General features: G+C 40.8%; 1 protein-coding gene across 1 annotated transcript; it reads right to left on the bottom strand.

The window, feature by feature from the left end:
* Positions 1-1,859: 1,859 nt before the first annotated feature.
* Positions 1,860-24,973, bottom strand: LOC121381060 (alpha-(1,3)-fucosyltransferase C-like). Its single transcript, XM_041510151.1, has 2 exons — positions 24,847-24,973; positions 1,860-3,615 (listed from the first exon to the last, which is right to left on the bottom strand). Exons 1-2 carry the CDS (start codon positions 24,858-24,860, stop codon positions 2,442-2,444), a joined length of 1,188 nt encoding a protein of 395 aa, XP_041366085.1. The 5' UTR covers positions 24,861-24,973; the 3' UTR covers positions 1,860-2,441.

Genomic DNA, 24,973 nt, shown 5'->3' with positions numbered 1-24,973 from the left:
TTCAAACCTTCCAGACTCGCCCAACATAGTAAAAACGTTAATAGAATAAAGAAAAAAGAAAAAAAAAGTTACAAGCCAAAAATAAAAAGAATTGACTGCTCGGCCGAATATTTATATAATTTGGAGCATTTTAGAAGGACAATCCAAAATTAAATAAAAGAAAGAAGAGAGGATCGGACTATTTGATAATATTTGAAAAAAAGAGGTAATTTCGACATAAAATTTTGAACGCAGATCTAAAAGTTTAAAGTCCGATCGATATGTCCACGTGAGTGCCCTCGTTAAAGCCGTTTCGGTCCACAGCTTATAGGGACGAGATGGCTTGCATCCCGTCAAGAAAACCACTAGATTGACAGTCGTTAGCCGTTGAAAGGTTTAGTACTGTGCTGAAATACAGATCTTCAGAAGCCGGATCCGTCTGAAGGAGAGAATCAGACTAGGGTATAGTCCACTCGTCATGGGTTGGTGCGGACGGGCCCGACTCTGGAGGATACGAGATGGTATCACTATAAAGCAAAGTCAACTCTAGAAAAGAGTAGTAGGGGCCGACCCCGCTTCCTATTTCTTCTTAGAGTGGCGCGGTCAATCTTCCAGTGCTGCTAGGACAGGCTCGGACATGTAGAGACTAAACGGGAACAACCGTGGCGTTCTGCAGAATGGCCGTCATACGAGTCACGAAAAAACAAGTCGACATAGTCAGCTGGAGAAATGACGTGGAGGCAAGGAATCTCGCTAAAAAAGAATCCAACCTGGTGGTGCAGGCTGTCGAAACGAGAAGCATTCCAGCGTTCAATCAGTTCCAATGGCCGCATACATCCCAGTAGAAAACTTCATTTCGCCGTCAAAAACAACGAAATGAAGGATCCCCAAGTCGAGCACACGAAAGCACGTGCAATGGGAATGTTCTAACTGAGAAATTATCATGCATTGGTTTAACGTACACTGCTATTGGACGATTTGACGCCAACAAACCAATCACCTTGTCGATACTAAATATGACGTCACCACGATTTGGCAAAGCACACACAATGATGACAAATACTGATCAACATAGACCTTGTCGATATTTTCAATATTAAAAAACACTCGTGACGAATCCGCTAGTTATCCTGCAACCACTGACAGGATATGATGACGGATATAGAGATTATTATACGATCTCGTGTGTCGTACTAATTTTGGGAAACGAGTGTCGGTATTATTGCATTATCTGAGCGAGAACGAGGGTACTACATGAATCCCGACACGAATTTCGTAAAATCAGCACGACTCACACGCGAGTGTAATAATTTCTTTATTATCCACACTATCAAAAATATTATTTTTATGAATAACAAGCTAGGACCATGTCAAAATGTTTGAAACGTAACTAAGAAGAGACGACAAAACGACGTTATTTTTTAATAATTACAAACTTTCCGAATTTATACGATTTACTGTATTCTGATTGGCTGACGTCACTAAAAAACCAAGCGTTATCCTTCCATAAACCTCATAAAAATACGTCATCACGGAAGACCAAGATCGAAATAACCGCACAACACCAACAGTCACTACACGTAAACAAAATTTAATATCACGGTCACTTTGCGATAGAAAAACACAAGACAAATCTGCACATGAAATTGTTTCATTTTTTAAAAAGAAGTTATAATAAAGATATATACACTGTTTTTGTTGATTCAATACTTATTTTTATTTTTAGCGGACAATTTCCAATAGTATGTATACATGTATTCCTACGCTTATTTACAGAACATGGTTGACGGTAAGAACGAAAGAAATTATTTTTGAGTGTTTTAAGGTACACTTCTTGTACTGTTTGTAATTATAAGAATTGTTTCTCACTTTTTAGGAATTTATCGATGTATAAAAGTCACAAATGTAGTACGCGATTTTATACCATTTGTGACTTTTATACATCGATAAATTCCTAAAAAGTGAGAAACAATTCTTATATGACGTCATTTTGTATAAACGTTTACACTGAGGAAGCCATATTAAGTTATGACGTAGTTTCACAAAATTGCGTCATTCATGGTGCGCGTGTAGTCACTATGACACACGTATGTCATACTGATTATATTTCCCTGAATATCTTGAACTATGTGGATAATAAAAAGCAATATAATATGACTTATGTGACGTCACACGCATAGCCTACATTACAAAATCGTTCATTTGACCTCTAGGTCATCGTACAATGTGGCTGAAATAAGAGAAATAATAGCTTTTCCGCTTAATTTTTATGGTCTACGGGATAAAAATAATAACTAGTTAATGACGTAAGATATCCGCTTTATCCTGTTCGGACCGAATGAGAAACCTTCACAGGATAAAGCAGATATCCGACGTCATTAACTAGTTATTCTCTACATAACCGTCCAAACGTCCGTCTAGCTCTCGAACGGCGAAGTACTCGGGCTAGAATATATGTTGTTTCAAGAACTCAAATCCTGTGGTTGCTTGCAAGTATCTTTACGCCACCAAGAGTAAATGTCCTCATAGACATTGGCATAGGCTGTAGCATTTGACAGTTTTTTACACAGTCGACAACCAGGCGACTCATTTGTACCCACATAGTAATGATTCCTCCACTTGAAATATTCCACATACGCCGTGTGGTTTTTGTCCAGGTAGAGAAGATATTCAGCAAGGAGCTTGGGACTCTTGAAATCTGCTGTGTTGATGAACGAATTGGGAGGTAAAAATTTACTGTAATTTGCACCTCCCCTTACCACAACGACAATTTGTTGTCTGACGTAATGAAATACCTTTTCTGTCAAATAGTCATAACACAAACTGTTTTCAAATGCCAAATAGAATTTATAGTCCCGAGAAAGCATCTGATCGCAGAGGGTGTGATTATTAGAAGGACATTGTTTATCTCCACAACGTCCGAAAATGTCAACTGTAATCGTTTTCTTCATCTTCTGGACGTATTTATGACGTTCGCCTGGCGTTCTGCAGTTACTGACAAACCACGCTACCAGTTTGGTTTTGTTTTTCGTTACTCCTTGAAAATCTAACTGTATACGTTTTTCTCTTTTACGTATACGTCCATACGGATACCATATGTTAGAATCTTCTCTATATGTCATAGTCCAGTTGAACTTGTTTCTCCATTCCGGCCTGTTAAACTTATAGTCATGACTGTGGTATGGAGATTCTAGTGTGAAATAAATCCACACTTGTCCTGGGACCTTTCTAGGTGGAAGGTTTTCTGGATAACCCACTGCGTTGAATATAACAGCATCAAAAGCGCTGAGGTTATTGCCAGACGTTACGAGTGTGCACTTAGCAGAACATAAAGAAAGTTCTCTGACTACAATCGAATGTAGACTCCATGGTGGGTTGTTTTTTAATAAGATTAATTTTCCAACTTTTGCAGAAGTATTATGTTTTCTAGCAGACGTCTCTTTAGCCGTGGTGCTCTCTCCCTCTGTATGGTTAGCAATAACCGATGAATGATTTCCTTTTCTAATCGAAAGTTCGATGGGCCTCCTTTGAAATGTGTTTTTCAGCATTTCCAAGTTCAAGTTGAAACCATTTGCCATGATAAACATCCAAAAGACTGAAGTGGCGAAACTAATACTCATAAGACATTTTGCGTACCTGCAAAATAAATGAAAGTGTTAAGAAGAGGTCATTCTTACCAAAATCTTTTTTTTTCAGAGATGGTAACCGTCTCCATGTGTTCTGTCTTTGGATCAGATATACATATACTCTTCAAAAGAAGAAACGCAAAACCACATTGTCGTAACATTTGGAGAATTGATTTAATTATTGAATGGTGAGTCCGATAATTACCAAATGTTGCAGGATTGTTCACAATTCACTCTAGTCCATTGTGAGTAAGTGATAGGACACACCACCAAGGTCAAGGCCATCTGGAGTCAATACCGGGTGTGGCCTCCGCGTGTGTTGACAACTGCCTGGCACCGCCTGCCCATTGAAGCAACCAGAGTACGGATGATGTCCCGGGGGATAGTGGCCCACTCGGCCTGCAAGGCTGCTGCCAGCTCGGGCAGGGTCTGGGGCTGTGGTTGTCGCTGTCGGAGGCGTCGGTCCAACTCGTCCCATAGATGCTCAATTGGGTTCAAATCCGGTGATATCGATGGCCAAGGAAGGACATTAATGTTGTTGTCCTGTAGGAAAGCCGTTGTGAGACGTGCTGTGTGAGGCCTGGCGTTGTCATGTTGGAACACTGCGTTGGCGTTGGCCATAACTGGAACGATGTGTGGCCGGAGGATCTGGTCAATGTAGCCCTGTGCATTCAGGTTGCCCTGCACGTGGACCAGGTCAGTTCTGCCAGTGTGTGAGATGGCTGCCCACACCATGACACTACCCCCGCCGAATCTGTCCACTTCCTGCACGCAGTTTGCCGCATAATGTTCACCACGACGCCTATACACGCGACATCTTCCATCATGACGTCGGAGCAGAAATCGGGACTCGTCACTGAACCACACCTGTCTCCATCGCAGTTGAGGCCATTGTCGATGAATCTGGCACCACTGCAGTCGGAGTCGACGGTGTTGTGGTGTTAAGATGACACCTCGAACTGGACGGCTGGCACGAATTCCTACCTCACGTAGGCGGTTCCGTACGGTCTGGTCGGATATCCTGCGCAAACCTGGTATTGCTGCGGCTGTGGAGGTGGCAGTAGTCAATCGTTCCCGAAGGTGGCGTACCCGGATGTAGCGGTCCTGCCCGGGGGTAGTGACCCGTGGTCGACCGGATCTAGGGAGGTCACGTGTTGATCCATGTTGCTGGTAACGGTCCCACAGTCTGGAGATGGTGCTTGGGGACACATGGAATGCCCTGGCAACGGCCGTTCTGGATTCGCCTGCGTCTAGTCGGCCGATGGCATTGTTTCTCTGCGGTTCACTGAGACGTGGCATGTCCTGGATTGTCAACTGTCGGCCAGATACAGAGGCCAGGCAAGCGAACACCCTGCACTTTTATACTGTCGGTGTTCATGTTGCACGTGCAGACAACGCACGTGCAGTGGTGACATGGTTTGCACGTGGCTGCGTTTTTGCGAATATTCACATTTTGGAACTTTATTGTACAGTAGCTGCGTTTTATCGAATGTAACCGTGGGAATGTGTTTGGGACATGCAATGACCTTATATTCACAAAGCATGAACCGGTAGGAAACATAAAATCGGAGTTATAACCCATTTGTACCCTTTTGCGTTTCTTTTTTTGAAGAGTATATGAAGGAAGGGAAGAAATGTTTTTATTTAATGATGCACACAACACATTTTATTTACGGTTATATGGCGTCAGACTTATGGTTAAGGACCACACAGATATTGAAGGAGGAAACCCGCTGTCGCCACTTCATGGACTACTATTATCGATTATCAGCAAGGGATCTTTTATATGCACCATCCCAGACAGGATAGCACATATCACGGCCTCTGATATACCAGTTGTGGTACACTGGCTGAAGCGAGAAATAGCTTAATGGGCCCACTGACAGGGATCGATCCCAAACCGACTGCGCGTCAAGCGAACGCTTTACCACTGGGCTATGTCTCGCCCCAGATATACATATGAAAACAAAGTTAATATAAGAGCCTCCTTTAGTAACCAGATAGAATAATATGAATTTGTTAAAAATTGTTTTGTTTAACGACACCACTAGAACACATTGATCTATTAATCATCGGCTATAAGATGTCAAACATCTGGTCATTTTGACATAGACTTAGAGAGGAAACCCGCATTAGTAGCAAGGGGTCTTTTACATGCACCATCCCAGAGACAGGATAATGCATACCACGGCCTTTGATATATTAGTCATGATGCACTGGCTGGAACGAGAGAAAACCCAATGGGCCACCGACGGGGATCGATCTATTACCGACCGCGCATCGGGCGAGCGCTTTAGCACTGGGTTTCATACCGCCCTTAATCAATGAAGAGCAGATTCCATAAAACAACAACAAACAAACAAAAAACAAAACAAAACAAAAACAAATAAAACCGAACAAAAAGTAACGCAACGCAACGCAAAAAAAAAAAAAAAAAAAAAAAAAAAAAAAAACAACATATTAACATTAAACTCGGAAGAAATTAGCATTAAAGGGACAGATCCTAGTTTCAGCCAATGGAAATGCACACGAAGTTTATTTAATCTACACACACATTTTGATAAAGTTACAATTCAGTGAAACATGAGTCTGTGATTTTGAAATGGTGATATACCCTCTAAAAGTAGACTAAAACTCTACTCCATAACCATTACTTCTCAGACGCATGTTCGTTTTAAAAAAAATATGAACAATACCGTTTGTGATTTTAAAATCTCCAGGATGATAAAAACCACTCCGAATGTATGGGAATGGATAATCTAAAGAATAAAATCTAAATAAAGTATGGTTTAAGTTGTCAAAAATGGCTCTAATAGTCAACACTATGCCTTTGTATTTAAAAACTAGGGCATGTCCCTTTAATCAAATAATTCACATTCAAACTCTGACACTATTCATTAAAGGCGCAGACCCTAGTTTCAGCCCGTGAAAATGGACACTAAGTGTTGTTAATCTGAAAACCTGCAACACTTTTGGATACGGTTATAACAGAGAGAAGCTAAAGTGTGTGATGTTTAAACAAGGGAAATACAGATTTAAAAAAAAACTTGAGCTTGTCTCGATAACCATCACTTATCAGGCGAACATGCTTTTATTTATTTATTTTCATAATTATAAAAAAAAAAAAAGAAAAAAAAAAAGCATTTTGGGATGTTACACAAATCTGGATGTCCAGAACCACTTCAAGTGTCCGATAAAATATATTTTTAAATAATAAAATGCAAGTACTTCTAATTTAACTTGTCCAAAATGGTTTAAATATTGATAAATACGTCTTCGTTTTTAAAACAGGGACATGTAACTTTAAGTCTAACTCGCTCAATGATGTTATATGGGACACCGGAGAACACACTAAATTTGTTTTTAATGTTCAGCATTGTACTTACATTTCAATTCAACTTATTTTCGTGCTTAAATCCAATTAAGGTTCAAGCACGCTGTCCTGGGCACACACCTCAGCTATCTGAGATGTCTGTCCAGGTCAGTGGGTTAGTTGTTAGTGGTTAGTGAGAGAGAAGAAGGTGTATTGGTCTTACACCTACCCATTTTTGTCCTGTACCTATCAGCCTGTAGTCCGATGGCTTAACCACTGCGCCACTGAGGCCAGTTTGTAGTTACAGAGTTTGTTCTGGGCGCGGTGGTGAACGAAAATATACGCAGGAATCCCGTATCCGTGCCTCTGTGGGAAAACAGTCTTTCACACACAGAACAGGAAGGAAGGAGATGTTTTATTTAACGACGCACTCAACACATTTTATTTACGTTTATATGGCGTCTGTGTGGTTAAGGACCACACAGCTATCGAGAGGAAAAACCCGCTGTCGTGGACTACTCTTTTCGATTGGCAGCAAAGGATATTTTATATGGACCACCCCACAAACAGGATAGTACATACCACGGGCTTTGTTACACCAGTTGTGGAACACTGGCTGGAACGAGAAATAGTTCAATGGGTCCACCGACGGGGATCGATCCTAGACCGACTGCGCATCAAGCGAACGTTTATTTATTAAATTTTAAAGCTATAATTTGGCTAATTCAGTGTGGTATTTGTGTTTACAAGTAATCCCACATATGAAGAAAATAAAAATATATGTTTTGCTTCAAATTTGTACTCCTTGGCCTTTAATGACCTCTGGTGAGCCCTCCCCCCCCCCCCCCCCCCCCCACACACACACACCGGCCTCGGTGGCGCAGTGGTTAAGCCATCGGTCTCCAGGCTGGTAGGTACTAGGTTCGGATCCCAGTCGAGGCATGGGATTTTTAATCCAGATACCGACTCCAAACCCTGAGTGAGTGCTCCGCAAGGCTCAATGGTTAGGTGTGAACCACTTGCACCGACCAGTGATCCATATCTGGTCCAACAACGGCCATGGTTTGTGCTATCCTGCCTGTGGGAAGCGCAAATAAAGATCCCTTGCTGCCTATCGTAAACGAGTAGCCTATGTGGCGACAGCGGGTTTCCTCTTTAAAAAAAAAAAAAAAAAAAAAAAAAAAAACAGTGTCAGAATAACCATATGTTTAACGTCCAATAGCCAACGATAAGTTATTAAAATTAATGTGCTCTAGTGGCGTTGTTAAATAAAACAAACTTTATTTTACACACACAAACACACATACATGTACACACGCACATATTTCAGAGTTGACCTCTACTAGGATATCATGCAGCACGTCATCCTACATGGAATAACTATGGTGGTCGCTTTGACTCTCTCGGGTAGAACGAAATCCTTTTTCTAAGACCCTTGAACTAAGGAGATACGAACATTAGTTTTCTGAACTTTTTTTTGCAATGTGTCAAGATTTATACATATATATATATATATATATATATATATATATATATATATATATATATATATATATATACAATTGACGGGCTCGTGTTTACGTGTGCATATTTAGCTATGTCCCAATTATGGCGATAAAATAATGTTGACTTTCTCTTATATTTATGTCATACTTATCTAACAACCAACATGAAGATATTCCACTTCTTCTTTCGCAAAAATATATTTTGACCACTGGTTTATTTGTGTGATATCGCCTTTCTTCATCTCTCCCCCTCCTCTCTCTCTCTCTCTCTCTCTCTCTCTCTCTCTCTCTCTCTCTCTCTCTCTCCTCCTCTCTCTCTCTCTCTCTCTCTCTCTCTCTCTCTCTCTCTCTCTCTCGTTCCAGCCAGTCTTCCACAAATGGTGTAACATAGGCCGTGGTATGTACTATCCTGTCTGTGGGATGATGCATATAAAAGATCCCTTGCTGCTAATCGAAAAGAGTAGCCCATGAAGTGGCGACAGCGGGTGTCCTCTCTCAATATCTGTGTGGTCCTTAACCATATGTCCGACGCCATATAACCGTAAATAAAATGTGTTGAGTACGTCGTTAAATAAACCATTGCCTTCCGTTTCAAACGAAAGGCGAAAATCTCACTCGTTTCGGCAGGCACAGTTTCAAAATGTTCACGTGCCTTTAAATACTGTAACCAGAGCCCCACGATTGGTCAATCTAATTAAAATTAGCTCAACTATTACATGTGGATCTAAAGACAGCCAGTTGGAGTTCATGTCCACCAATCAAAACCTTACTTGCAGAATCCTGCCAGTGATTTAAAAATAATTTGAAAACATTCCGAATTATCCTGAGGGAATACGACATGTTTCGTGTGAATTACGAATGCCTTAAAACATGTTTTATTTTATAAAATAAATAATTTGTAATGTAAAACTGAATACTGATTTAGTTAGTTTTTTTTATAAATAAATAAATAATTTTGAATGTAAAATTGAAGACTGATAACCCACCCCGTACGTATTGGTATGGTTCGCTGTACTGCGGCCACTAAAATAGACTCGCCCGATATTTTTAGAATTTGTATTCTCCCAAATAACGTTATAAAAGGCGAAGTGTGATTGGTCAATATTTAAATTATTATTTACAGACGAAATGTTACCTGGACATTGGGGACTACGCAGTGTTGTTAGTTTTAAATCACTGGCAGGATTCTGCAAGTAAGGTTTTGATTGGTGGACATGAGCTCCAACTGGCTGTCTTTAGATCCACATGTAATAGTGGAGCTAATTTTAATTAGATTGCACCAAATAAAATAATATATAAATATATATATCCTGGAATAAATATTTTTTTACGGTGCGCCTAAAACTTGTATATATATCTAGCTATATATACTAACTTTAAATATTGCCTCCCTGTATTAGGCTATTTAGAACCCGGTCTTACCGTCTAAATTTTGAAATTGTCCCCCATCATACTATTACCCACCAACCCCCCCACCCCCCCCCCCCCCTCCCGCCATGGAATAGTAGGCTGGCGAAGTCAGAACCAGAGTCCATGGCGGGCGTGCCTGAACCGAAAGGATGTGGGCACATTAATACAGTTCCCTTCCCTTCCCTTGTTGTTGGTATTCCAAGCTGTCACATTGATTTATACAACGTTTAAGTAATACCCGTTTTTTTGCATAATAACCGAGAGGTTCGCTTTGTCCTAATAGGTTGGTCCGGGAATCGGAGACCAGCCTTTGAATCCGTCTCAAGGACAGTGTTCTTTGTATTGTAAATCAATAGTTATTACAGTGTTTAGTATCCTATGTGAATTAAAGGGTCTTATTCTCGATACCAGAAGTCGATTCCTGTAATGAAACTGAAATAACAATTCATATTTGTTTGAAATCCTGCAGCGTCAATGCACCTGGACTAATTACAAATGCCAGCATCTGTTCAAGCATTTATTTACAACCACTGAACATGTATCAAGGTCTGTCCATTCTTTATTATAATAGCACAAACTGTACCTGCACTCAGTTTATCATGCCCCCCCCCCCCCCCCCCCCCACCCAACAAAAAAAAAAAAAAAAGAAAGAAGAAAATATTATAATTATCAAAAAGGAATCGAGAGAAAAAGAGAGGGGTGGTGGGCAACTTGGATATACATAAAACGGACCAAGCAAACAATAAAATCAATATGATATAATTAGTTGTTTAACCGAAAGAAGACCCCCTAGCTGTAAATATTCACCATTGACGAAACAGGTAATTATATTAATATCTAACCGTATAAAAAATAAAAGAAATGTTTTATTGTTTATATCGACACAAAACTCTCTCTCTCTCTCTCTCTCTCTCTCTCTCTCTCTCTCTCTAACTCTTTAGATCCACATGTAATAGTTGAGCTAATTTTAATTAGCTTGACCAATCGTGGGGCTCTGGTTACAGTATTTAAAGGCATGTGAACATTTTGAAACTGTGCCTGCCGAAACGAGTGAGATTTTCGCCTTTCGTTTGAAACGGAAGGCAATGGTTTATTTAACGACGTACTCAACACATTTTATTTACGGTTATATGGCGTCGGACATATGGTTAAGGACCACACAGATATTGAGAGAGGACACCCGCTGTCGCCACTTCATGGGCTACTCTTTTCGATTAGCAGCAAGGGATCTTTTATATGCATCATCCCACAGACAGGATAGTACATACCACGGCCTATGTTACACCATTTGTGGAAGACTGGCTGGAACTCGAGAGAGAGAGAGAGAGAGAGAGAGAGAGAGGGAGAGAGAGAGAGAGAGAGAGAGAGAGAGAGAGAGAGAGAGAGAGAGAGAGAGAGAGAGAGAGGGAAGGGGGAGAGATGAAGAAAGGCGATATCACACAAATAAACCAGTGGTCAAAATATATTTTTGCGAAAGAAGAAGTGGAATATCTTTATGTTGGTTGTTAGATAAGTATGACATAAATATAAGAGAAAGTCAACATTATTTTATCGCCATAATTGGGACATAGCTAAATATGCACACGTAAACACGAGCCCGTCAATTGTATATATATATATATATATATATATATATATATATATATATATATATATTTATTTTTTTTTTTTTTCTTTTTTTTTTTTTTTTGCTGAGGCACTGTAGTGGGGTGAAAGATTGAAGTACCGGAAGGGGCCCGAAGTACCTATAAAAGCCATGTGGCCCGACCATGGGTTCGTGTAATTCACTACAATACCGTCCAGCTGGTATAATGTATCAGTGGTGGGTAGCATAACGGTAAAAAATTATTGGGCGGAGTCTTTTTCATTTTTTTTCGGGGTGAGGGTAGGAATAGAGCCTGTCAATTTGGTAAAAAAAGAGTCCCCTCCGATTACGTGCCACATAAATGATGTGTAGACTTTCTTCTCTTTTTTTGTAAATTCAAGATGTCTGTGGGTGCATTCTGGGAGATTTAATTTCATTATTTATTATTGGGGTGGGGTTAAATTCTTTAACCATTAAATGCGTTTTAGGTTAATATAACTTGATAATTTTATTTTATTCTACATATACATAACATATATCAGACACTACTTTAACGGTCTTTCTTCTTTGTCTTCTTATTATTTGGCCTTGAACTTTATTAAACTGTATTAAGAGAAAGAAATCCAAAGACAGTCCAAATGTCATCAATTAAAAACAAAGTAAATTAAGTGTGGATGAAACCAACCATCGTCATCTCATTTATTTTTTACTTTATTGATTGACTGATTGATTTTTCTAGGAAGACAGGGCAATTTGCTGCCGTCACTGCTGATAGATCGCAACAATAAATAACATCCATGCGCGGATATAAGTAGGTGTTTTTATTTTTGTTTTATTAAGGCGATAGGGGCAATCTAAATCCGTGCCTAGACTTTAAAAAAGCAGACTATACATCTAAAATTTCAGTTGCTATATGTAGTACAGTAGCGTCATCTTCCATGTATATATGTACCTTCGTTTGATACCGTGCGCATATGGTGTCGATTTTTATATTATTATTATTATTTCTTTTCTTTTTTTTACCAAAGATCCACAGTTTTTTTTCTTTCTATCAAATTTAGATAACGTTATTCTTATCGAGTCTTACCGACCCCCCGCCACGGGCTTCGAGCCTGCGGCGCTCGCGGTGTCGGGCTTCGCCTGACACCTCGACCCCCCCCCCTCCTCCCCCCCTGCAAAATTTCCTGCGCACTCCCCTGGTGTTATTAGCTTTCACGTATTAGAATTAATTGATAATTTGCACATAGATGGAATATAAAAATAAAACGAGGTTTTCAGAGTACTGGCGCTATTGGTGAACAAACAACGCCGTTATACAATTCACACACCTGTATCCCAAAGCCTGCTCTCTGACAGTTAGTTTATCGTTCACACACATTTCGGTAGAAGCCAATTTAAAGCTCGTTTCTTAAAATTATTGTTTATTTTTCGAGCAACGTTTTGTCATATTTTCAAATTATCAACGAATAACTATTAAAGAACATCAATTAATGTTAAATATATTAACAATTAACGACAATACAGTGGTAATGGCATTTGGGCGACGGCATTTACTGTCGCCAAAATGCTTCTGGTTCCCAAACCCCGCTGTGTGACCGAATTTTCGTATAAACTGTAGCCCGAAGCCCGCTTTCGCACACACACACACACACACACACACACACACACCACACACACACACACACACACACACACACCTCCGCTATCTGGGCTGTCTGTCTAGGACAGTGGATTAGTTGTTAATTGTTAGTGGTTAGTGAGAGAGAGAGAAGAGGGTGTAGTGGTCTTACACGTACCCATTGAGTCGTTAAAATTCGCTCCGGTTGGGAGCCGGTCCCGGGCTGCGAACCTTGTACCTACCAGCCTTATGTCCGATGGCTTAACCACGACACCACCGAGGCCTGTTGACACCCGACTGGTTACGGACGGGATGTTTATTTAACGAACCAGTGATGTGTTTGGTCAACGCCTACAGAGTGGGAGAAGTATCCACTACAGCCACACATCGCTCGTCTTACCATTGACAAAATGTTTTAAGCTAAAAGGTTGGGGTTTTTTGTTGTTTAACGATAACACTAGAGCACATCGGCTAGTGGATGTCAAACATTTGGTAACACTGACATAGACGTAGAGAGGAAACCCGCTATATTTGTTTCCATTATGGTATAGGGATTAACGTGCACATTCAGAGCAAGCTGTTTTAGCGCAGGCCTGTCATGGGCACAGGTGCCGGCCATTAGTAGCAAGGGATCTTTTATATGCACCATCCCACAGACAAGATCGTATTATATACCACGGCCTTTAATAAACCAGTTGTGGCGCACCGACTGGAACGAGAAGTGGTCCAATGGGCCCACCGGCAGGGTTCGATCCTAGACAGACCACGCATGAAGCGAGCGCTTTACCACTGGGCCACGCCCCGCCCCTACTGTTGGCAAGCTCCAAGTTATCCTTCATATAAAAGGTATTGCAGGCAGGACAGCACATACCACTTTTTATCTCATCTACCAGGCGAATGTTCAGGGGCGAGTTTCGGTGGTTTTCAATATATTTTCCGGGAGAGAATGAAAGAAAGAAATGTTTTATTTAACGACGCACTCAACACATTTTATTTACGGTTATATGGCGTCAGACATATGGTTAAGGATCACACAGATTTTGAGAGGAAACCCGCTGTCGCCACTACATGGGCTACTCTTTCCGATTAGCAGCAAGGGATCTTTTATTTGCGCTTCCCACAGGCAGGATAGCACAAACCATGGCCTTTGTTGAACCAGTTATGGAACACTGGTCGGTGCAAGTGGTTTACACCTACCCATTGAGCCTTGCGGCGCACTCACTCAGGGTTTGGAGTCGGTATCTGGATTACAAATCCCATGCCTCGACTGGGATCCGAACCCAGTACCTACCAGCCTGTAGACCGATGACCTAACCACGACGCCACCGAGGCCGGTCCGGGAGAGAATGAGTCGACTTCTCCACCCTACCCATCCATCCCACAAACGTCGCTCGCCACAGACTAGACCCATACCACCCCACCCCACCCCCTCTGCTAAAATCCTTGTACACGGGCCTGCTTAGCATCTATCCGCCTGTTTCTGTCTGCCTATGGGGAGGGATTTAGCTCAGTCGCTTTAATGCTCGCTTCAGGTGCTAGCGTTGCAGGATCGAACCACCTCGGTGGATCCATTCAACTCATTGGGTTTTTACTCGTTCCAACCAATGCACCACAACTGGTCAAACGCCGTGGCATGTGTTTTACTGTCTGTGGGAAGTGCATATATAAAAGATCCCTAGCTGCTTTAGGAAAAATGTAGCGGGTTTCCTCTGATGACTACGTGTTAGAATTACCAAATGATTAACATCCAATAACTGATGATTAATTAATCAATGTGTTTTAGTGGTGCCGTTAAACAAACAAAACTCCCCAACTATCTGCCTATCTACCAGTCTATCTGATCATTCATCGGTCCATCCTTCCGTCCGTCCGTCCGTCCACCTATCCATCCACCTAGCTTGTAGGAGGGAAGTCTATTCTACGACCCGTTTTCCTCAGGGACGTTTTATCATTGTTTATACAATTAAAGGTTAGCCACTCTAACCAGATGGGTTGGATAGCAGACGTTCATGACCATTATACCCCCCCCCACACCCACACACACACACACACAGACACCCACACACACACACACACACACCTCCCAGCTCACACACACACACACACACACACACACACAAGCACACACACACACACACACCTCCCAGCACTCACACGCACACACTCTCTCTCTCTCACACACACACACACACACACACACACACACACACACACACACTCCTCCCATTGACATAGCTAGGATTTGATACTGGGGTTCCACACACATTCGAGAGGGGGCAAATACAATATAAACAAGTCGTGCTATGAGCGACATGAACATATAAAAGGTGGCGGGGAAAGAAAGAGGGCTACGTCAATATATTAGTCAGGGGTGGGCTGGGGTCGTTGAACCTTCATCCATATTCTGCAGGCATGGATCAAAGGGACGAGTGAGTATGGACGATTTTTGTTTTCACTCATTTTTGAGTGCATTTATAGCAAATAAGAAATTAAAAATTGGTTTAAAAACACAACTAGAACACATTTATTAATTGATTGGATGTCAAACATCTGGTGATCTTTTATATGCATTTTCCCACAGGCAGGAAAGCACACACCACGGTCTTTGACCAGTTGTGGTGCACTGGTTGGAACGAAAAAACGTCCATTTAAGTATTTCCATGTAGACCACTCACTCGAGCAAACAATTCTGGTCTATTTCTCTTTGTGTCTGTTTGTCTGGAGTGAATGAATGAATGAATGAATGAATGAAAAGTTTTACGACTCCCAAGCGCGAAAAATACATCTGCTATTAGGTGTCAAACAAGTTAAATCCATGAATGAATTAATGATCATATCAAACATTAAAAGTTAAATTAAGTGCAAAAGAGCTGTGTGAGAGAGAGAGAGAGAGAGAGAGAGAGAGAGAGAGAGAGAGAGAGAGAGAGAGAGAGAGAGAGAGAGAGAGAGAGATAGAGACAGAGAGATCCCCATCTACCCGGGAAGCGTTAAAAATCGTTCCATTGGGTGGTGCTAACTAATCACCCATACGCCAGGAACCGAACGTCCGTGCACATTCATTACGCCACACTGTTAGGAGGCTTCCACCCATCTTGAAAAGTATTCCGTAAAAAATAAAAATAAAATAATATATAATAATAATTACAGACGCCGATAAATTACACGTTTTTTCTTCAAGGTGACATGGTTATAATTTAATATGTGAAATCTGTGTCATTATAATATCTTTGTTTTCCAGATCTATGTCTGGACAAAATGTGGATGAAATCTAACGGTAATTAAAGGAAGGTGAGTAATTTATCGTAGTTGTTAACAACGAGGTTTGGACTTTTGGAGGGTTACGTAATTATTGATGGCGGGATGGAATAATGTGACGTGAATAAAACGTCATGAGATACGTTGATTGTGATATAATTCCAATCTCTAAAAATCCGTTTATTATAAACCCTTAGATTGGTCAAATTCGTATCACGTGATGATAAAAACTGGCATTCATAGCACCATGAATCTCAGTTTAGCACTATTTTTGGCTATATAGTCGGAACTACTTTATGAATTATGTCAACAAAGGAATCCCCGAGGAATTTCCTTGAGATTCTATTTTTAGACATCAAACAGTAATCGTCTGCTGTCAAACTTCTAAACATCTTCACATATAAATTATACCATACAAAATAGGTCGCTTCAGACATTTTTATTAAAGGTTAAAAGTTATTGAAATTACTTACGTTATATGTTTATAGTGAATTCAAAATCCCACAGCTAAAAATCTATTTTGCCGATCCAAAAAAAGTATATAATTCCAATGGAATTTGGTGTTTTACAAAAGCGATTTCAAAAACAAAATTCAGTCAGTTCATGCCAACCATTAGCAGTAACGCGCATTCAACGGCATTGTAGTATGACGTACACAACACATAGTTTCTAAGTTTGCGCGCCACTGCGATGCAATCTTTAAATGAGTCGGGTTTTGAAACTAGGCATATCATGTACATGTCGGGACACAGGAACGAAGCTTCAATTCGAAGCTACAACAGAGATTGTTCCACTTTCCAAAAACGAAACATGAGCATGGCACTGTCAAATCTCACGAATACTTGTGTCGCACCACTTTAAGTCACACATGCCAAAACCATCCTGTTGCCACTTCCACAATTACAAGGCCAGTAAACACAGAAAGTCGCGACACACCTGTTTCATCCATTTCCGGAAACATTGAAACCACTTTCTCCATGTCAAATCTGTCAACACATGGAATTATCACGCACTCAAAATTTTATAACTGTAATTTCAACGTCGTAATTGGTAAATCTGGACAGTAATCAAAAAATGGCGCCCATCCACAGTTCGTAGTTAAATATTCATACACCAACCGCTTCACATATAAATTATAGCATACAAAATAGGTCGCTTCAGACATTTTTATTACAGGTTAAAAGTTATTAAAATTACTTACGTTATATGTTTCTAGTGAATTCAAAATGTTTTTAGTTGGTATTGACATTTAATGCAAAAAATTAATATGAATTGTATTAATGATTGTAACATTGTCATTCTCTCATTCGGCTATTGACGGGAAAAGCCGAACCACCATAGGGATTCCGCTAATGTTGAGTATGAATGTTGTGTTAATAAAATAGTAAATAGTTGGAAAATAGAGTTCACTTTTTATTTTAAAGAGCTTTACATTAATGACATGGTTATGTGTTTGGAATTATAAGTATAACGCGCTACGCCATTCATACAGTGTGTAAAGCGGTTTTGCGTTTCATACTAGCATGAAACTCAAAACATTTCACGTTCAATTCTTAAATAATGCAATCGTGATGACGTCACATTAATTACGTCACATACTTGAGAGGCTTCCGCCCCTCTTGAAGAGTATTCCATAATAAAGTAAAATGGCAGAGATAAATTACATGATTTTTGTCCTAGGAGATCTCGGCGAAGTCGATATAGATGCCATGGTTACAATCTGGTATGTAGAATCTGTGTCATTGTAATGTTTTTTTCCATGATTTCTGTCTTCGCAAATGTGAGGAATATATGTTGGTACTTAAAAGTAGGAGTGTAATTTATCGTAATTGTTGACAACGTGGTTCGGACTTTAACCAGTTGACAGTCGCATACTGTACACTTTATTAACTCAACAGGCACTCATAACGGGGAAATTATCATACATTGGTTTAACGTATACTACTATTGGACGATTTTTCGCCGACAAACCAATCACCTTGTCGGTACTAAATATGACGTCATCACGATTTGGCAAAGCACAAAAAATGACGTCACGTAGTTTAAAGCGTTTGCGTTTACGTCTTTCTGGTATCAGTGTTAAATTTGTAATAAAATGGTAGTTTAATTCAATTCGTTATAGATTTTTTTTTTTTTACACAATATATAGAACTTTGGGTTTTGAAAATTATTTGTGAACCGTGAATAAAATACAAAGTTAAAGCAATACCCAGAACTCATTGTTAAACTAAGTACCCAGAACAGTAAAGTAGTTTACGTCGTTTCTATATACACGGACATGTAGCCGATGTAGGCTTACAATAATATTAAAAAACTCGGTACCAGTTATTATCAAATTTATGTCCGTGAAACTGCCTGCCAAAACGAGTGGCTGTAATCCGTTCGTTTGAAATGTGTAAATATGTATATTCTTTGTATGTACATGTATGTGTGTGCGTGTATCTAGTATATATATATATATATATATATATATATATATATATATATATATATATATATATATATATATATATATATATATGTATGTATGCATGCATGCATGTATTGATGAATGGATGCAGGCAGGTAGGTGGGTTAGTTTGTAGGTACGTACGTACATATGGATGGATCTTTGGATGGTTTAAAATTTGTTTTGTTTAACGAAATCACTAGAACACATTGAGTTTTAGAGAGGAAACCCGCTACATTCTCTCCCCATTAGTAACAAGGGATCTTTTGTATGCATCTCATAGACTGGATAGCACATACCACGGTATTTGATATATGACTAGTGACGCACTGACTGGAACGATAAATAGTCCAATGGGTACACCGACGGGAATCGATCCTAGACAGACCGCGTATCAGGCGAAGCATTTTCCACTGGGCTACATCCTGCCTCGGATAGATGGATGGATGGATGCATGTATGTTTGCGTGTTCATGTATGCCTGTATGTGTACCAGGTTATGTAAATGTGTTTGCGTGTGCATATTTAGCTATGTCCCACTTATGGCGATAAATCAATGTTGACTTTCTCTTATATCAATAAGTCGTACTTATCTAACAACCCACATGATGATATCTCGCTTCTTCTTTCACAAAAACCGGCCTCGTTGGCGTCGTGGCAGGTCCTCGGTCTACAGGCTGGTAGGTACTGGGTTCAGATCCCAGTCGAGGCATGGGATTTTTAATCCAGATACCGACTCCAAAACCTGAGTGAGTGCTCCGCAAGGCTCAATGGGTAGGTGTAAACCACTTGCACCGACCAGTGATCCATAACTGGTTCAACAAAGGGGAAGTGCAAATAAAAGATCCCTTGCTGCTAATCGGAAGAGTAGCCCATGTAATGGCGACAGCGGGTTTCCTCTCAAAATCTGTGTGGTCCTTAACCATATGTCTGACGCCATATAACCGTAAATAAAATGTGTTGAGTGCGTCGTTAAATAAAACATTTCTTTCTTTCTTTCACAAACATATAATTTGATCAGCGGTTTATTTGTGTGATATCTTTCTTCTTCATCTCTCTCTCTCTCTCTCTCTCTCTCTCTCTCTCTCTCTCTCTCTCTCTCTCTCTCTCTCTCTCTCTCTCTCTCTCTCTCTCTCAGGAGGGACGTAGTCCACTGGTATAGCGTTCGCTCGATGCGCGGTCGGTGGGCCCATTGGGCTATTTTTGTTTCCAGCCAGTACACGACGACTGTTATATCAAAGGCCGTGGTATGTACTATCCTGTCAGTGGGATGGTGCATATAAAAGATCCCTTGCTGCTAAGAGTAGCCCATAAAGTGGCGACAGCGGGTTTCCTCTCTCAATAGCTGTGTGGTCCTTAACCATATGTCTGACGCCATATTACCGTAAATAAAATGTGTTGAGTGCGTCGTTAAATAAAACATGTCATTTTGTTATATTGAAGATGTTGAACGTCCGAGGTGACCCATAAAGTTCCAAGAGCATTCGTGAGCTTACCATCTTTGGATGGGCCACCTATACGGATGACCACTTAAGGTCATTGCTATATAAAACTCCAGCAGTACACGATAAACCACCATCACTAGATCACTCATCACTATCATCAGACCACACTCATGATGGTAATAACCATAGGAGCTGTAATGTACTTGGAGTAAGGTAAGTATACTCTTTTTATATAACAGGATAATTATTTACATAGAGTCCGCTAGGACTCGGTAAAAGCCTATTTTTTGTATTTGTGCATTCGTATATTTAAATTCGACCCCCTCCCCAAAATCCCCTACCCCACCTCCCAAACCCAGTAAGCCCACCACCACCAGGAAAAGCAGAAAATGCGAAATCGATAAAGAGGCAAACCCGGATACGGAATTCGTCAGCCTCAACCCCCACCTTAAACCAAAGGAGCTGGCGCTTAACCTAGCCCAAAAATCCACCTGCCGCTCCACCCCCGCGACTCCTAGGAGCGCAGTAAAGCGGCCCGGATCCCTCAATCTGAGCCAAGAGGCTAGCCTGTTTTCGGACAGCGAACCAGACGATGAGATGGATATCCATGATATCCATCCTGAAATAACCATTAAAAATAAATTTGATGTCCCAGCCACCCTGGGCAGAAGCCACAAAAAAGCGAGAGTAGCAAACAAAAACAGTAGCATAAAACAGAGCTGTAGCATAAAAGGACTAAGGCAAGTCACCATCAATGGAGCAAACCCCAGTCCATACCAGTATGTATACTGGCAAAACTTCCTCAGCAAAACAACAACGAACCCCCTCAAAGCCTTTTACCACACCCAACTAACCAATGGAACGACCTATATTAAAGGGGAAGAAACAACGCTAGAAGCACTGGCCCATTAATCCTGCTAAAAATGAACCCACAAACAGAAAGTATGGACAACATCGAACTAAAAACGGTAGACAAGGAAATAGCCGAACGTGAAATGGTAACATTCAACTTCGTGACCAGCCAAACTAGCGTAGATAGCAAAAATCTCCACATGCTGATCCAAAAATCCCTAGAAATAGGAAACACGCCCAAAACTTGTCACAAAAAATTAGATTTCACAACTAAACAAACGGTAAATCCAAAAACGAGAGCGGACCCCATCGAAGCAACCGCGTCCGCCACACTCGCCAAAAACAAAATGGCCGCTAAAACCAATGCAGGTAGCCTTTGGCCCCAAACAAGACTAAACCAAACCAATAGAGCATACCAGCGATACCCACCAACTAAAGCCGCAAACGAAAAGAAAGCAAAACGAACCCCGGCGAAAAGCATAAACTTCTTAAAAAACAAAACGATAATAATCACCCAAACTAGAGATAAGATCACCAAACAAGAAAAAAGGGCAGCCAGCAAAACCATTACCAAAGCGATTACCACTTCTTACAAAACTATCCCCCCCCCCCTACTCTCAATCTCCTTCTCACACGCCATTTCCCCACCCTCCCTCACCCCAACACCCACCCCTACCTAACAACCCACCTCCCACACCAGCCCAACTATCACCACCACCCCACCGAACCCCACCCCTACCGCCAGCTCAACTCAAGAACCCACCTTCACCGATACCCTGCCACCCCTAGTTTCCACCCCAACCCAAAACTTAAACCCTACCCCAACCCCCGATGCACCCACCCCTACCTTGACATCACCCCATAACCCACCACCCACGACCCAAGCCAACCCAACGAGCAGCCAACCAACCAAACCCACCAACAAATGGTTGGTTAAACTCCACCCACTCCCCCCCCCCCCCCCCCCCCCCCACAAGAAACGACCAAAAACCGCACTCCAGGCTGGAAACCCCCAACTTAAAATAGATGAAATTACCATTTGGACCAACGGCTATCTATTAATCACAGCAGATGCTACCACCAATAACTGGATTTATATCCTAGGTCGCCGGCATAAACTTCAAGAGTATGAAATAAAACCCTCTAAATGCCACCACTGCCAACAATGGGGCCATGGAGCAAACAAATGCAGACAACACAGGGAGCTTCCAACATGCCACAGATGCGGCCAAAGACATCCTAGAAGCTCCCTAAACTCCCCATGTATGCGACCCATCCAGTGTCCTAACTGCCTTAGCCGGCACATGGCCCATGATAGTCGCTGCCACCACTTCCAAAAGGTGACGAGGCAGCTAAATAATACTAAAAAACCCCAAACCAACCAAACCAACCAAATAAGCCAGATAACCTATAAATCAAAACCAATTTCATCAACCATCTCATACGCCGAAATGGTAAAAAATAAGGAACAAAGCAAAATTAGTGAACTAACCAGAATAATAGAAAAACTTGCGCAAGAGGTATCTGAAATTAAAAATAATTTCAACCGGACAAACAACTAAAGATTAAATAAAAACTAAATAACTAAAACTAACTCCAGGACCAGATAATGGGAGACAAGTCTCCACACGCCCCAAAAACTAATAACAAACCAGACAATAAAGGCCTTAGTGTTTTCCAGTGGAACGCTAAAGGCCTCCACTCAATGGGACATGGTGCCGAACTCATTCAACTCGTTAGCACCAATAACAACAAGCCTGACATAACATGCATTCAGGAAACCTGGTTAGGAACTGCCCCCCCCCCAAAAAAAAAATAATAATAAAAAAATAATAATAACAAAATAACACCTAAATTTTTTAAAATACCGGGCTATACAACTTACTATAAAAACCGTGAGAATAGCACTAGAGGTGGACTAGCCACGCTCATTAAAAATACCATCCCACATAACGAAATTAAACACGAAGCCTTAAATACCAATCAGGAAGTCCTAGGACTTACGGTACTAAATAAAAATATGCCTATAGACGTCATCAATGTCTATAGCCCACCCGGAGCAGCCCACAAACAGCTAACCATAAACGACTACAATAAACTGATTAAGCCAAATAATAACCTAATCCTAGTAGGGGACTTCAACAGCCATAGCCCACTGTGGGGAGGTCAGCACTCCGATACACAGGGTGACATACTAGAAAACTTCATCACTATAAACAACCTAGTATGTCTCAACGACGGCAGCCCCACCTACTATCACGACCAGCTAGCAACCTCATCTGCCATCGATCTTACCATAACCTCTAATAACATAGGAGCAAATGCCCAATGGGTGGTACTAGATACTCTAAATAGCGACCACCTACCATACTACTAACTAACTATAAAAGTAATATAGACTATACTGAACAACAAAAATTCTTACCAAAATTCAAATTTAGTAAAGCCAACTGGGCAGGCTTTACAAGCGACTGCAGCCAAATTAAACTAGAAACTAATATAGATATCGATGAAGCGACCACAAAAATCACCAACGAAATAATTAAAATAGCAGAAAAAAATATACCTAAAACCAAACAACCAACTAAAAATTCACCTGTCAGTTGGTGGACGGACGTAATTCAAGCGAAATGCGGCTTCAGAAACAGGATGCGAAAACTCTTTAATAAAAACGGGTAAACCAGAATACCACGCTAAATATAAAATAGCAAAAAAGTAAATAGGTAAACTAATCACGGAAGCTAAACAGGCCAGCTGGCAGACATTCTGCGGGGAAATCAACACCAGAACCTCTATTAGAGAAATGTGGAAAAAAGTTCATGCCATACAAGGACAACGCACGATCGTTACAGTCCTCAAAAAAAAAAAAATTAGCCACCACAAATAAACAAAAGGCAGACCTCCTAAGTCAAACATTTAGCAAAAATAGCAGCAACGAAAACTTCCCTAAAAAATTCTTTGATAAACTTAAGAAGGATAACAACCTACCAACAAATGATACTATGATGGATACACAACCTAACACGGATAATCTTGAATTTAATAAACCACTAACACTAATAGAACTAAAAGCGGCCATTAAAGCAAACGGAAGCACTGCTTTTGGTTTACAAAGCATGTATACTCTCCAGGATAGACTATGGAGCCCAAGCCTACAGCTGCGCCGACCCCAAGCTACTGCAAAAACTAGATGTTATCCAAAATCAAGCCCTAAGAACAATAGCCAAAGTTCCACGTAACACTAGCGGCCAAAGCCTAGAAGTAGAATTTAACATCATGCCACTTAAATACCGCCGCAATATTCAACATCTTAACTACCACCTAAAAATCCACTCGCTTAAATTAGACCACCCAGTTCAGGAACTTACTCCTATAACTACTAAACCAGGGCTTGAATTTAATAAAAAAACAAAAAGCTTAATGACTCATTTGCCACTAGGGCCAGTAAACTAGAACTAGAAGTCGGAATTGATAACATACCAGTAGCTCTATATAACACTAATCAACCTATGGAATGCCACACTCCATATCTAATTAAAAAAGCCACGGACGAAACACCATTTCCACCCTTTAAAAAAGTCCTGTTTGAAGCCGCAGCCAACGAAAATTACCCAGAGCACATCCATATTTACACAGATGGCTCAAAAACCCCCAGATAGCGGTAGGGTTGGCTTCGCAATAGTAGAAGAAAAAATATCCAAACATTCTAAGCTTGTTAAATACGCCAGGCTGTCAGACAACCTATCAGTCTACACAGCAGAACTGACAGCCATCTACGAGGCACTAATCTGGATTAGAAATAAACAATACCCTAAAAGCGTCATCTTCTCAGATAGCCTTAGCTCAATCCAATCTGGGTCCCAGCTCACGTAGGAATAATTGGTAACGAAGTAGCCGACTATGGAGCAAAAACAGCACCCTCAATCACCAGTACAAT

Source organism: Gigantopelta aegis, chromosome 2 (genome assembly GCF_016097555.1).
Source record: "Gigantopelta aegis isolate Gae_Host chromosome 2, Gae_host_genome, whole genome shotgun sequence".
NCBI lineage: Eukaryota > Metazoa > Mollusca > Gastropoda > Neomphalida > Peltospiridae > Gigantopelta > Gigantopelta aegis.
This window is presented reverse-complemented; position numbering and strand designations above follow the sequence as displayed.